Genomic DNA, 13264 nt, shown 5'->3' on the forward strand with positions numbered 1-13264 from the left:
TCAAGTAGAGGAAATTAAGACCATTGTTACCCTCCCCAGGAGTGGTCGACCAACAAAGATCACTCCAAGAGCAAGGTGTGTAATAGTCAGCGAGGTCATAAAGGACCCCAGGGTAACTTCTAAGCAACTGAAGGCCTCTCTCACATTGGCTAATGTTCATGAGTCCACCATCAGGAGAACACTGAACAACAATGGTGTGCATGGCAGGGTTGCAAGGAGAAAGCCACTGCTCTCCAAAAAGAACATTGCTGTTCGTCTGCAGTTTGCTAAAGATCATGTGGACAAGCCAGAAGGCTATTGGAAAAATGTCTTGTGGACAGATGAGACCAAAATAGAACTTTTTGGTTTAAATGAGAAGCGTTATGTTTGGAGAAAGGAAAACCCTGCATTCCAGCATAAGAACATGGTAGTATCATGGTTTGGGCCTGTTTTGCTGCATCTGGGCCAGGACGGCTTGCCATCATTGATGGAACAATGAATTCTGAATTGTACCAGCGAATTCTAAAGGAACATGTCAGGACATCTGTCCATGAACTGAATCTCAAGAGAAGGTGGGTCATGCAGCAAGACAACGACCCTAAGCACACAAGTCGTTCTACCAAAGAATGGTTAAAGAAGAATAAAGTTAATGTTTTAGAATGGCCAAGTCAAAGTCCTGACCTTAATCCAATGGAAATGTTGTGGAAGGACCTGAAGCGAGCAGTTCATGTGAGGAAACCCACCAACATCCCAGAGTTGAAGCTGTTCTGTACGGAGGAATGGGCTAAAATTCCTCCAAGCCGGTGTGCAGGACTGATCAACAGTTACCACAAACGTTTAGTTGCAGTTATTGCTGCACAAGGGGGTCACACCAGATACTGAAAGCAAAGGTTCACATACTTTTGCTACTCACATATATGTAATATTGAATCATTTTCCTCAATAAATAAATGACCAAGTATAATATTTTTGTCTCATTTGTTTAACTGGGTTCTCTTTATCTACTTTTAGGACTTGTGTGAAAATCTTATGATGTTTTAGGTCATATTTATGCAGAAATATAGAAGATTCTAAAAGGTTCACAAACTTTCAAGCACCACTGGGTATGTGTGGTAGATTTTGGACTTGAGCAGCCACAGTGGCAGGTGGGTAAAACAGTTATTTTCCACCCCTGATGTATGGGCAGGGTGTATGCTGCGTCTCGTTGGTCTACCTGCCTGTCCACCTTTCAGTCATTTAATTCGGACTGAATGAAATGATTGGAGGAGCTTTTTCCAGCCCGATGATTGATTGATTTTTGATGCAATTGATTTATTCATTGCGATCAGGATGTAAAGCGAATTTCAAGAAATATAGCACGTTTCTCAAAAATAACATACCCTGCCTTTAAAGATTAATGGATGCTTCAGGTTTCTCTTAACTTCACGAAAGGTAATATCCAGAGGTCTGTGTTCCAAACTCCTGTGATCCAGGTCAGTCATCTGCCTCCATGCAGCAGGAGAAGCAGCTGCAGGAGAGCCAGAGGGAGATGGAGGAGGAACGCAAACGGGCGTGCCACCTACAGGCCGAGCTTGACGAGCTGAAGGCCAGGTATGAAGGGAAGAGCCGCGAAGTGGTGCGAGCCCAGGAGGAGCTGCAAGAGGAGCGCAGAAGTGGCCGACAGATTCTCGCAGAGGAAAGAAAGCTGAATATGGAGCGAGTAGCCAGACTGCAGTGCGAGATCGACGCAGCTGATATAAGGATCGAGGAGGAAAGGAAGAGAGCGGCCGAGTTGCTACTGCAGGTACGCTGAACTCCGCACCGCAGCATGGGTCGTACAGTAATGTTGTATATTTGTAATAAATACAAGATCAAATTGTTGGATCCTCTTCCAAGCATTTTTTTTTCAGTGCATGCACTGCAGGTCAACTGCACTATCCCTGTCTCAGCTACAAGCCTCATGTTTTCTCCTTTTGAAAGGTGAACCTTCTTCAGAAACCTCTCCTGACTCAGCATGAAGATCAGAAAAGAATAGCCGTTTTAGAGCAACAGGTATAAAATGTTGTTTCGGTGAACATTATAATACCAGAGACGTGTTGGAAAGCTTCTCTAAAGTATTTCTAACTTTATTATGCAGATCCATTTGGTTGCTGGAAACTGTGAGAATGAGGAACGGGACCGTCAACGTCTTGAGCGCCAGCTCCATAAAGTACTGAAGGAGCTTCGCAAGGCCCGAGACCAAATCACACGCTTGGAGACAGCAGTAAGTCCACTCTCAACACTGACGGTTCGATCAGCTAAAGAGTTAATTTGCAGCATACGATGTTCATCAGAACGTAGCAGGTGTTACGATGAAGGATCAGTGGTTCAAAACGCACTTCAAGACCCTGTTCTTCTCTTGAGCAAGACACTTGATGATCCGTAGCTCTTCAGTTGTATATTTATGTTCATTTATACAGTACTGTGTAAAAGTCTTAGGCGCCCTATGGTTATGGTTTTGTGGTGGGGTTTTTTTTTTTTTCATACAAGCATTTATAGATTTCTATTTTATGACTCTTACATTATCGAGTCAGTACAAAAACATTTTGGAGTCCAAACATTCGTTTTCCAGCACAAAATTAAATGTCACAGGAAAAAAAAAAGTTTGTATCTGAGCAGCATGTTACATAAGCGCACACTTTTCAGATTAAAAAAGACATCATGAAGGCAACTGGGTTTTGGTGCAAAATGAAGACGCGAGTGTGACAGTGTCCAGAAGAACTGTGGCTGGTTCTGTAAGATGCTCAGTAAAACCTACAGCTCATTTCCGCATAAAGCTGCACTCACTGTACCCTTTTTTTAACACAAAGGGTCGTCTCACACCAAACATTGACGCTTTCATTTATTATGGCTTACTGCTTACAGTATTTATTTATTTTTAAATGTTAACATTTTCATTTATTTATTTATTTATTTATTTATTTATTTTTCCTCAGCCATTTTTGGTCTCCAGCATTTCTTTACACGTGCCTAAGATTTTTGCACAGGACTGCATGTTCAGTATCACTTTTAGGGAAAAGTTGCTTTTATAAATGTAATTGAATCAATCCAAACCAATGAACCTGTTGGGGTTTTATTTTCTAGAAACAGCACCGAGAAACTCGGTTCTCTGAGCCGAGCTCATACAGGCTGGATTTGGACAAGATGACCATTCAAGACCGCATCCTGAACCCAACATCTCCAGTAAAGAGCTCCAGCATGTTGGATGAGAGCTTTCTGGAGTGTCCCAACTGCAGGGCCTCGTACCCTACAAGCCAGCACCGAGAGCTCCTTGCACATCTTGACTACTGCTTTAGTTAAGACTACCAAAAAAAAAAAAAAGAAGAAACAGGAATGGTTTAGGTCCGTGTACTTTTTTTTTTTTTTGTTCATTCATTATTCTATTTTGGAATAAAAGATGAAATTAAAAAAAGGGTGCAGCTTGGTGTTTTTATTTAAAACAATACAAGCAGAAATGGCTCTATTTTGTTTTTGAAATGTATTGCCATCAAATAGTAGTATTAGAAAAGTGGACATTTCTGATCGTTTTCTTATTTTGTAATATTCATTTATTCCTTTATTGATTCAATTCATTTGACTGATCCTATATTTCACCCGGAAGTAAATTACACCGCCTGGCTCGTGCTCACTCATGTCTCACTTATAGATCAACCTCCAGCGAGTTCATGGATCATGGATGCGATGCAGTACATGCTCTTCCAATTGTGCATCAGATACCACTCTCGTAAGGTTGTGAGCGTCACAAAACCTCCGTACACTCATAACAGAACAGCCATGTCCTGCGCCAATGTCTTTGAGGTGCTCTGAAATATCTGCATGCGTAGCATGCCTTCGCAACATTTTGCAAATTAAGTCGGAATATGCCTCCAAAGACGCCATGTCATGCGGATGAGAATAAACAAACCATAACGCTCCCAACCCGCCCACAAGCTTAGGCTTCCAGGTCACCCAAAACCTAAGTTCTAAATAAACTCAAACGCAATTCAGAACGGCATTTTTCAAAATTGCTTTTTCCCTTTTTCTGCTGTTCAATGACTCATTTTCAATAACTAAAAATACATCAAAACATGGCTCTGGATTCCATTTCACAAGTCATACACAAGTGTAAAAATTCATAAACGAGTCCTTTTTCATTTCTCATGTGACTTCCAAAATAGAATAATGAATGAGCGAAAAAGTAGGGGTCGATATTATCAGAATTTTATTTTTGTATTCCAAAGAAGTTTGTGGCATTTTAGTTTTACTTTAATCTATGGTGTGCTGCTTGTTGTTTGGGCTTTTGAGGATTTACAGAAGTATTGGCTTTTCATTTATGTGAAACATATTTAAGGTACATTTTAATTTAGCTCTTTTGGGGTAACATGCTGTAATGTACCTTTTTGTTCATAATGTGTTTGCCTGCTTTGAATACATTAAAACCACCTTACTTCTCATAATTTTGTATTTTTTCTCCTATCCTGATAATATCTCAAAGGTGTTGAAGTGGCACAGGACTCCCTTTCAGTGGTCCTCATGCTGGAAATCAGATCTGTCTTGAATTAGGCTGCGTATGTGTAAATCCTTGTATTAGACCTATTTAAAGCATGGAGATTACGGAGAGTGCAGGGGAAAGGAGGCTATTGATGCCTCAATTCAGAAAACACACCCAGGTGGAATGCCTCACATGTAAAGGCCAAGTAAATTTACACAGAGAGCCTTTTTTTTTTTTTTTTTTTTTTTTAACATTTTTAATCTTTTGAATTTTCTTACTAAGTCTTGTTCTTATTTATAAATCTTCTTTGGTGACAAAATGCAATTTACTTTCAGGGCATTTGTTACTATATCCTGTATTTCTTCTTATTGACATCAGAACATCATGTTCCGACTTCTACCATAAACAGCAATGTAAATAAATAAATATAGCCTCATTACGCTAAATGTCTAGATTGGACGCGCTATTAACCCTTTCATGCGATGTTAGCCAAGCTCTTAAATGTTCAGGTTGTAGTGCTGTATGTTGATTTACATTAGCAATAAAACCCAATCATATCTAATATGAACATTTTTATTTTAAAACGTTCAGGTTACAGAATATAATCATGGTAGAAGAATCATTTATACCCTTCAGTGCTATAATTCTACTGTCGATTATTAATTAGGCTACATATTCAGATTTTTAATTTACACTTGTATTGACATGAAATTAAAAAAAAAAAATGACTAGTGGCAATCCTTGAGCAGAGAATCAGGCAGCACAGAAACCTGCAAAAATGGAGAAAAATGCATAGTAATCCAGTAGATTAGGTTACTGGAGTACATCTTTATTTACGCAGCCATGGTCACAAACTGTCACTTACCGGTGTGGGCAACCCGCCTGTATTTACCGAGAAGACAGAGTTCTTGCTTCTTCTGTGTCACAATCGCTTGGTCCTGAGGCCTCAAACCATTTGGGTGGCGAGAGAAGATAAAGGAGTAACCATCGAGGCAGGTGCCATCTGTGTCCACTACTCTACAGGCGTAGTGCACGGCGTAGTTGTCATAATCGGTATCAATGATCCAGTGGTCATCACCTAGTTGGGCAATCAGAAACAAGACGAGTTCAACCTTGAACTGTGTACAGGGTTAAAGTACAGCGTTTTATTTTGGTGTGAGGGTTTTTTGCACTTAAAATCTTCTCACTGAGAAAAGTCCTCCTATGACCAGACGTCCTTGTAAATCCTTTGTCAATATAGGATGGGTTTGGGGTTTTTTTCCCCCTAAATTAAATAGCTCCCGTGTCACTTACATCCACTCTGGAGATATGTAGCTGCACCCCAGTATTTTAGCCTGAGCTTGGCAGGGTGTGGGGTTTCTTCAAAAGTGGAAAACATTTGGGCACACGTCTCCCAGTTACTGAAAAGTGAAATAAGAGAGAGAATTTCATTTAGAAGTATGATTAATGAAATTTGAAACTTTGAAATGTTTTGAACTAACTTGAGAATGTTGACTCTGCCTTGAGCAGTGGCTGTTAGTTTGCCGTCATCCTCCACAGTGTAATGGGCAACAATGTTATCCAGAAGGAAAAGTCCTGATGGATCTTTCTTGGCTACAGCAAACCATGTTCCTTGGAACTGCAACACGCACAGTGAATAGTGACCACAGAATGGCAAAGCTCGAACAGAAAACTCTTTCAACGGTACACAAAGAATGAATAGATTTTAAAAAAACTAAAACTTGACTTACCTTGTATTTGTCAAAGTTCTCTTTTACTGGGATGTTGCTAACTTGGCAGTTTTGTGCCCAGCCAAGGGCCAGGACGCAAAGAGCAATAGTGAGCCTCAGCATGTTGCTGTCTATCGAACCTGCAAAACAGTATGAAAGTTAGGGCGAGTTGAATTTTTCAAAGGACCCAATTGAACAGACTAGTATTAAAACATGCATTCTTTCTGATTTGTCCAAACAGTAAAGTAATAGCCTAGCAAATTTTTCCAGATGTTTTCCTGACTAGACCATACCTTACCAGATGTTCTGGGTGAGTATCAGTGCAACACTCTTACAGACTGAGCTTATATAAGGCTGTTTCACTGCAGACAGTTTCGCAATCCTACCCAGAGACTGAAAACCCTTTCTCTGAGCATTTTGTTCACTGGACAGTATTTTTCCATAACTACAAGGCTCATATATCCAAAAAAATTTGATTTGACCATTTTGTCCCTCCCCAGAGGACTTGCATAACTGTTACAAAACATTAAAGGTAATAAAACATCTGGAAAACACCATATTAAACATTGTTCCCGTATATATGGGCTACATTTTGTCTCAAAGTGAAAAGCAATGAACGGACAACGGGCTACTCCTGTTTTTTGGGTTTTTTAGCTCTTTATTTCAATTGCTATACAGAACAAACATCCCTAAATGTACGTCCATGTACAACAGTTTCACGGACTTTGAAAGTTTACTGAACTCACTCCGATTTCTCATATCTGTGTTTCATCGTATATACTCACAAGAACAGTGCTGTGGGTTTGTTTGGTTTTTTTTGTTTTTCCAGGGAAGAAAAACACTGACTGCATGTTCTGACTTGTGCTGCCTGTTTCAGTGCTCATGTTTACATTTTTAAACATGTTTTTTTTTCTCTTGCTGTGATGTGATTAAGAATCAAATCTCAATTAATAAATGCTATACATGACTTACACAGTCTTTTTGGGGAAAAGTATTCATGAAAAAAGATCACTCACACTGTTATACCGTACCGATATGAACCAAGATAAACTTATTCATTCATTTATTTAAGTACTTTATCCTGGTCACAGGGATTCAGATCCTATCCTGGGAACACTGGGCACGAGACAGGAAATAAAGTACATTGTTCCCCGGATATGAGCAATCGTGTGCTCTGATTGGCTACTCTACTACTAGGATATCAGCTCATATACGGTGAGTAGAGAAAAACGAAATGGCGGCGGATGTTGCTGAACCAACCGAGGACGAAATAGAAACTCGACTCGAAAACAAAACCCCAAAAAATACAAAAAAAAAGCAACAAAATATGGAATAAAAGTATTTGATGGTAAGAACGTATCGTTTTTATTTTTCAAGAATTATTATTATAGCATTTTTCACAACTTGCTCCTGTCATTTCACCGGTTTGTTTACATTCTAAGTGGAAATTATTTTGTCGGATGTTTTGTATAAAGTTTTTATCGAATTTGCAAAAAAATAAAAATAAAAACGCTCTGTTTCTCAACATCCAGTGAATGTGGACAGAATAAAACAGTTATTCCACTCAATCTCATTGTACATGGCTTATAGCCTCAGCTCATGTATGACTTGATTTCGTGGAATAACTGTTATTGTCCCTTTAGGGGTACAACAGTTGGTTTGTCACTGGGGCAGCACCTTCTAAAATACTTATTTTTACACTTTACATACTGTTTTGGAACATATATGCACCTTTTTGCCCTAAAATGGTACACATAGTTACCTTGAAGTCCAATAATGAGCCCTAGGGGGTACATTAGTGTAGATTGTACCTTGGGGGACAGAAATGGACTCCTACGGTACCCCTAGTTCTGACAGTGTACTGTAGATGGGATACCATCTATTGCACATTACACAGCGTATACACACACATTCAAAATTAGGGGCACTTTTGTTGTTAGCCCATTCACATACCAACATGTTTTTGGGATGTGGGAGTGAACCACAGAACCCAGAAGAAACCCAGCTGGACATGGAGAACATGTGGCACTCTGTACAGATAGTAACCCGTGCTCAGGATCAAACCAGGGATCCTGGAGCTGAGACAGTAATGCTATCTACTGTACCAGTACTTTCAAAAATATTTCTAATGTTACTAAATATTCCTTGTACTCAATTAATGTTGTCAAATTTGCTGTATTGCTTCATTCGAAACACAGATTGATAGAGCTTTGACAGTCCTGGGTAGTTGTTGTCCCCCTATGAAGATGTACCTTTGGATGACTTCAGCAATGATGGTGTAATGTTATAGAAGCAAGTACTTGAAGTAGGAACGTTAAATATGTTTTGGCAATTGTTTTGTATAAATCACCTAGAGATGCCAAAACTCCAAAGGCTATTTCCTCTACTAGCTTTAGATCGAGGAATACCATAATCCTCCAAAGTAATGATGGGTGGACAGACAGGCTTTCCAGAGGAGATGTTTGGATCCTCCAGCAGCAAAAGACATTGATATAATCAAAAGACTTTTGCAAAGAAAAGAGGCAAAGGTATTTTTTTAAAATCAAGAGTTCCATCTGAACACATTGGGTACTGTCATTTAATCTTGGTTTATCATATACATGTGTACTTTAGTGTAAAAACAATTTTTCTTGGGGCTAGATTAGCTATTATTTATGATCAGCCTTCAAGAACCTTAATCATGGTAGTGACAATCATAGTACACTGTGTGGTAGGTTGCATTTTTAAAGCACCAAGTTCAAAACATCCATTGGTCTACCCAGTTCACCTTGGAGGAGATACAGTCAAGCCAGAAAGTCTGCACACCCCTTTCACCTTCTCCACGTTTTATGTTACAGACTTATTCTACAATAGATTTTCATTTTTTGTCACAAAATTCTACACAAAATGGCCCATAATGACAAAGTGAAAGCAGGTTTTTAGACATTTGTGCTAATTTATTAAAAATCTAAATCTAAAATATCATATGTACACAAGTGTGCACACCCTTTGATATGACAGCCAAAAGTGAGCTGAGGTGCATTTTGTTTCCACTGATACTGCTTGAGATGTTTCTACAACTTAATTGGAGTCCACCTGTGGTAAATTCAATTGATTGGACATGATTGGACAAACTCAATAACTTCTTTGGGAGGTTTGAGGCACTAAATAACACTCCTGCAGTGAAAGCTGTTCCTCATCAAGATGAAAAGGCACTCTGTCTTGATACAGCGGCGGTGCAGAGGACTCTGAGGAGAGTCAACACACGAAAGGCCCCAGGCCCCAATAATATTCCTGGTCGGGTGCTCAGGGAATGTGCAGGCCAACTGGCTCATGTTCTAACGGACATCTTCAACACCTCACTGGATCAAGCCAAAGTCCCATCATGTTTCAAGACTGCCACCATCATCCCAGTGCCAAAAAAACCTCATATCACATCATTCAATGACTACTGGCCTGTCGCACTCACTCCCATTATGATGAAGTGCTTTGAGAGGCTGGTAAAGGAGTACATCACCTCCAGGTTCCCGCCCACATTTGACCCCTTCTAGTTTGCCTACCGGCCAAACCACTCCACTGAAGATGTCATCTCCTCTGCTCTTCACCTGAGCCTTGCACACCTGGAGGAGAACAACACTCATGTGCGGATGCTGTTCCTGGACTTCAGTTCAGCATTCAATACTGTATCATTCCACAGCATCTGATGAACAAACTGGGTCCCCTGGGCTTCAGCACCCCCCGATACAACTGGCTGCTGGACTTCCTCACTGAAAGACCACAATCAGTGCAGGTCGGACAGAATACCTCCAGTGTCATCACCCTCAGCACAGGCTCCCCTCAGGGCTGTGTCCTGAGCCCTCTGCTGTTCACTCTGATGGCATACGACTGCGTCCACAGGGCTACCAGCAACCACATTGTGAAGTTTGCGAATGACACAACAGTGGTGGGCCTCATCAGGGACAATAACGACCTGGCCTATAGAGAGGAGGTGGAGCAGCTGGTGAGCTGGTGCAGGGAAAACAACCTGTTCCTGAACATGGACAAAACTAAAGAGATCATTGTTGACTTCAGGAAAAACCAACCCAGCCACGCTCCACTTCTCCTCAACAACACGGCCGTGGAGGTGGTCAATAGCACCAAGTTCCTGGGGGTGCACATCACAGACAACTTCACCTGGTCTGTGAACACCGCGTCACTGGTCAAGAAGGCACAGCAATGTCTGCACTTCCTGCATAGGATAAGAAGAGCCCACCTGCCCCCTCCCATCCTCACTACATTCTACAGAAGCACCATAGAGAGCCTTCTAACCAGCTGCATCTCTGTGTGGTGTGGAGGCTGCAGTGCCTCTGACTGGAAGAATGTGAGGAGAGTGGCGAGGACAGCAGAGAAAATCACTGGGACTTCTCTTCCCTCCATTCAGGGCATTACACCAAGGTGTTGCATGTCTCGAGCCAGAAATATCATCAGTGACCCCTCACACCCTCACTATAGACTGTTCTCCCCTCTGGCCTCTGGAAAGAGGTTCCGCAGCATTAGGTGCAGGACCACCAGGTTCTGTAACAGCTTATTCCCCCAGGTCACCAGACTGCTGAACTCCAAACCCAAATTCTAAACTTCTATTTATAACTTGAACATTCCTAATTCCACAGGTCACTTTATACTATTGCACTTTATAATATTTTTGCTGCTGCATAATTTAATTTAATACACTTCATATTTATTTCTGTGCTGAGCCAAATTGCAACGAAATTTTGTTCGGTGTACACTTGTTGCATACTGAATGACAATAAAGGTTGTCTATGTCTATGATTGGGGATTGCCAAGACTTGCCTATATAAGGTTCACAGTTGACAGTGCATGTCAGAAACAACTCCAAGCCATGTGGTCAAAGGAATTATCTGCAGACCTCAGAAACAGGATTGTGTCAAGGCATAGATCTGAAGAAGGGTACAGAAAAATTGCTGCAGCTTTACAGGTCCCAAAGAGCACAGTGGCCACCATCATTCGTAAATGGAAGAAGTTTGGAACCACCAAGAACCTTCCTGGACCTGGCCGCCCGGCCAAACTGAATGATCGGGGAAGACGGGCCTTGGCCAGGGAGGTGAGCAGGAACCCGAGGGTCACTCTGACAGAGCTCCAGCGTATCCTTGTGGAGATGGGAGAACCTTTCAGAAGATCAACCATCCAGGCAGCACTCCACAAATCAGGCCTTTATGGTAGAGTGGCCAGACGGAAGCCAGTCCTTAGTAAAAGGCACATGACAGCCCGCTTGGAGTTGGCCAAACGGCACCTAGAGGACTCTCAAAACATGAGAAACAAGATTCTCTGGTCTGATGAAATCAAAATTGAACTTTTTGGCCTGAATACCAAGCATCACGTCTGGAGGAAACCAGGCACCACTCATCACCTGGCTAATGCCATCCCTACAGTGAAGCATGGCAGTGGCAGCATCATGATGTCGGGATGTTTTTCAGCAGTGGGAACGGGGCAACTAGTCCTGATAGAGGGAAAGATGAATGCAGCTAAGTACACCAAGATCCTTGAAGAAAACCTGCTCCAGAGCGCTCTGGACCTCAGACTGGGGCGAAGGTTTACCTTCCAACATGATAACGACCCAAAGCACACAGCCAAGAGAACAAAGGAGTGGCTTCAGAGAAAGTCTGTGAATGTCTTTGAGTGGCCCAGCCAGAGCCCAGACCTGAATCCAATTGAACATCTGTAGAAGGAGCTAAAAATGGCTGTACCAATGCTCCCCACCCAACCTGACGGAACTTGCAAGGACGTGCCAAGAGGAATGGGCAAAAATGCCCAGAAACAAGTGTGCCAAGCTCGTAGCTTCTTTCCCAAGACACCTTGAAGTTGTAATTGCTGCCAAAGGTGCATCAACCAAGTATTAGGCTAAGGGTGCATACAGATATGTAACCCCTAAATAACCTGTTTTTGTCAGTAAAATAAAACTGTATATTTTCTAAAAACCTGCTTTCACTTTGTCATTATGGGCTATTTTGTGTAGAATTTTGTGACAAAAAATGAACTCAATCTATTGTAGAATAAGTCTGCAACATAATAAAATGCTGAGAAGGTGAAAGGGGTGTGCAGACTTTCCAGCTTGACTGTATACGGGAACTTGCTGCTAGTCACAATGAGACTCAAATCAAGAAGAATCCTCTTTGTGGGGCACTGTTTTAGAGCCAAAAGGGGAGGTGATATCCTGCCTTCTCCTCTGGAGCCCGGAGCACTGCTCGGTGAGGTCAAGAAAGTTAACCTACCCCGTCCTAATATCAAGGGACACTGGAATCAGGGTACAGGACCTGAAATTTGCAATGGCTGACAGGAATGTGTGGAAGAACATTGGACGATTTATCTCGGCCAAAGTCCAATGATGATTTCAAGCATCAGTCCAAATTTATTCTACACTAGTTTATTTGCTAGACCATTTCTGGTGGCTCCGGCCTGCAAATTTCAGTGGGTAACCAATGAGCTGTGCAAACTCTCTTCAAGAAAGGACATCATAGTAATCACCTCTTACTTAATCTTGGATTTTCTGTGCCAAGTACCAAAGTTGCAAAGCCTTCTGCTGTCTGACTCTTATCTATTCTCTTCCTCCTTGTCAAGATAAAAAAAAACAACAACATTCGTACCTTGTTTTACATTCAGCAGCATAATGAGTCAGGCTTAATCCTATTGTCGGAAATAGATCCTTGGCACTGCCTTGCAGTCAGTGCAAAATGGCTAATTATAGCACAATTTTTTGAAGGTCACTTCTCATTGCTGTGCTTCAGCCAAAACAGTACAACAATAGATTCTTAGTAATTTATAGTTTCATGTACTAGTGTCTAGTATTATCAATTCAAGGCTGCTAAACATAGCTGGGATTATCTGGATGGATAAAGAAGTATCAAAGACATTCAGTGTTCAGTTCTTGATTGCTCAGTTCAGATAAGTGATGAACATACCTGAAGGACTGAAGGACCAGAATGAGGAAAACTGGTCTACGCAGGTTCATTACCCTGGTATAAGTATATAGATTATTCATATTTAAGCATCGCGCCAGAGAAATGCTTGATGTATAGCATATCACATCATGACATTTACGGCACAAAAAAAG

The 13264-nt window shown here is 41.3% G+C and overlaps 2 protein-coding genes across 5 annotated transcripts in view; one reads left to right on the top strand and one right to left on the bottom strand.

Moving 5' to 3' along the window:
- The window catches only part of cep55l (centrosomal protein 55 like), a 45555-nt gene extending 41140 nt beyond the window's left edge, over positions 1-4415 (top strand). For all 3 annotated transcript variants that reach the window (XM_060939531.1, XM_060939532.1, XM_060939533.1), the window contains 4 exons: positions 1452-1762; positions 1939-2010; positions 2096-2221; positions 3082-4415. In XM_060939531.1, coding sequence (XP_060795514.1) covers positions 1452-1762; positions 1939-2010; positions 2096-2221; positions 3082-3297 — 725 coding nt within the window. In that variant the 3' untranslated portion in view covers positions 3298-4415. The remainder of the gene's footprint in view (positions 1-1451; positions 1763-1938; positions 2011-2095; positions 2222-3081) is intronic.
- Positions 4416-5025: 610 nt separating this feature from the next.
- On the bottom strand, positions 5026-6566 carry rbp4 (retinol binding protein 4, plasma). 2 transcript variants are annotated; one of them, XM_060938806.1, is made up of 6 exons: positions 6471-6566; positions 6199-6317; positions 5950-6086; positions 5762-5868; positions 5334-5546; positions 5026-5238 (listed from the first exon to the last, which is right to left on the bottom strand). In XM_060938806.1, exons 2-6 carry the CDS (start codon positions 6298-6300, stop codon positions 5222-5224), a joined length of 576 nt encoding a protein of 191 aa, XP_060794789.1. In that variant the 5' UTR covers positions 6301-6317; positions 6471-6566; the 3' UTR covers positions 5026-5221. The 2 variants fall into 2 exon arrangements, with proteins under 2 accessions (XP_060794789.1, XP_060794790.1); XM_060938807.1 differs by having other exon boundaries at positions 6476-6556.
- Positions 6567-13264: the final 6698 nt, after the last annotated feature.

Source organism: Neoarius graeffei, chromosome 14 (assembly GCF_027579695.1).
Source record: "Neoarius graeffei isolate fNeoGra1 chromosome 14, fNeoGra1.pri, whole genome shotgun sequence".
NCBI classification, from domain to species: Eukaryota; Metazoa; Chordata; class Actinopteri; order Siluriformes; family Ariidae; genus Neoarius; species Neoarius graeffei.

What these genes read in the sequence shown, in the direction of transcription:
- rbp4 (XM_060938806.1), bottom strand. Translation starts at nt 6,300, where the DNA reads ATGCTGAGGCTCACTATTGCTCTTTGCGTCCTGGCCCTTGGCTGGGCA. An exon ending in AGAACTTTGACAAATACAAG is followed by an intron (nt 6,087 to 6,198) that starts GTAAGTCAAGTT and finishes TGCGTGTTGCAG; the next exon opens with TTCCAAGGAACATGGTTTGC. An exon ending in GGCAGAGTCAACATTCTCAA is followed by an intron (nt 5,869 to 5,949) that starts GTTAGTTCAAAA and finishes TTCACTTTTCAG; the next exon opens with TAACTGGGAGACGTGTGCCC.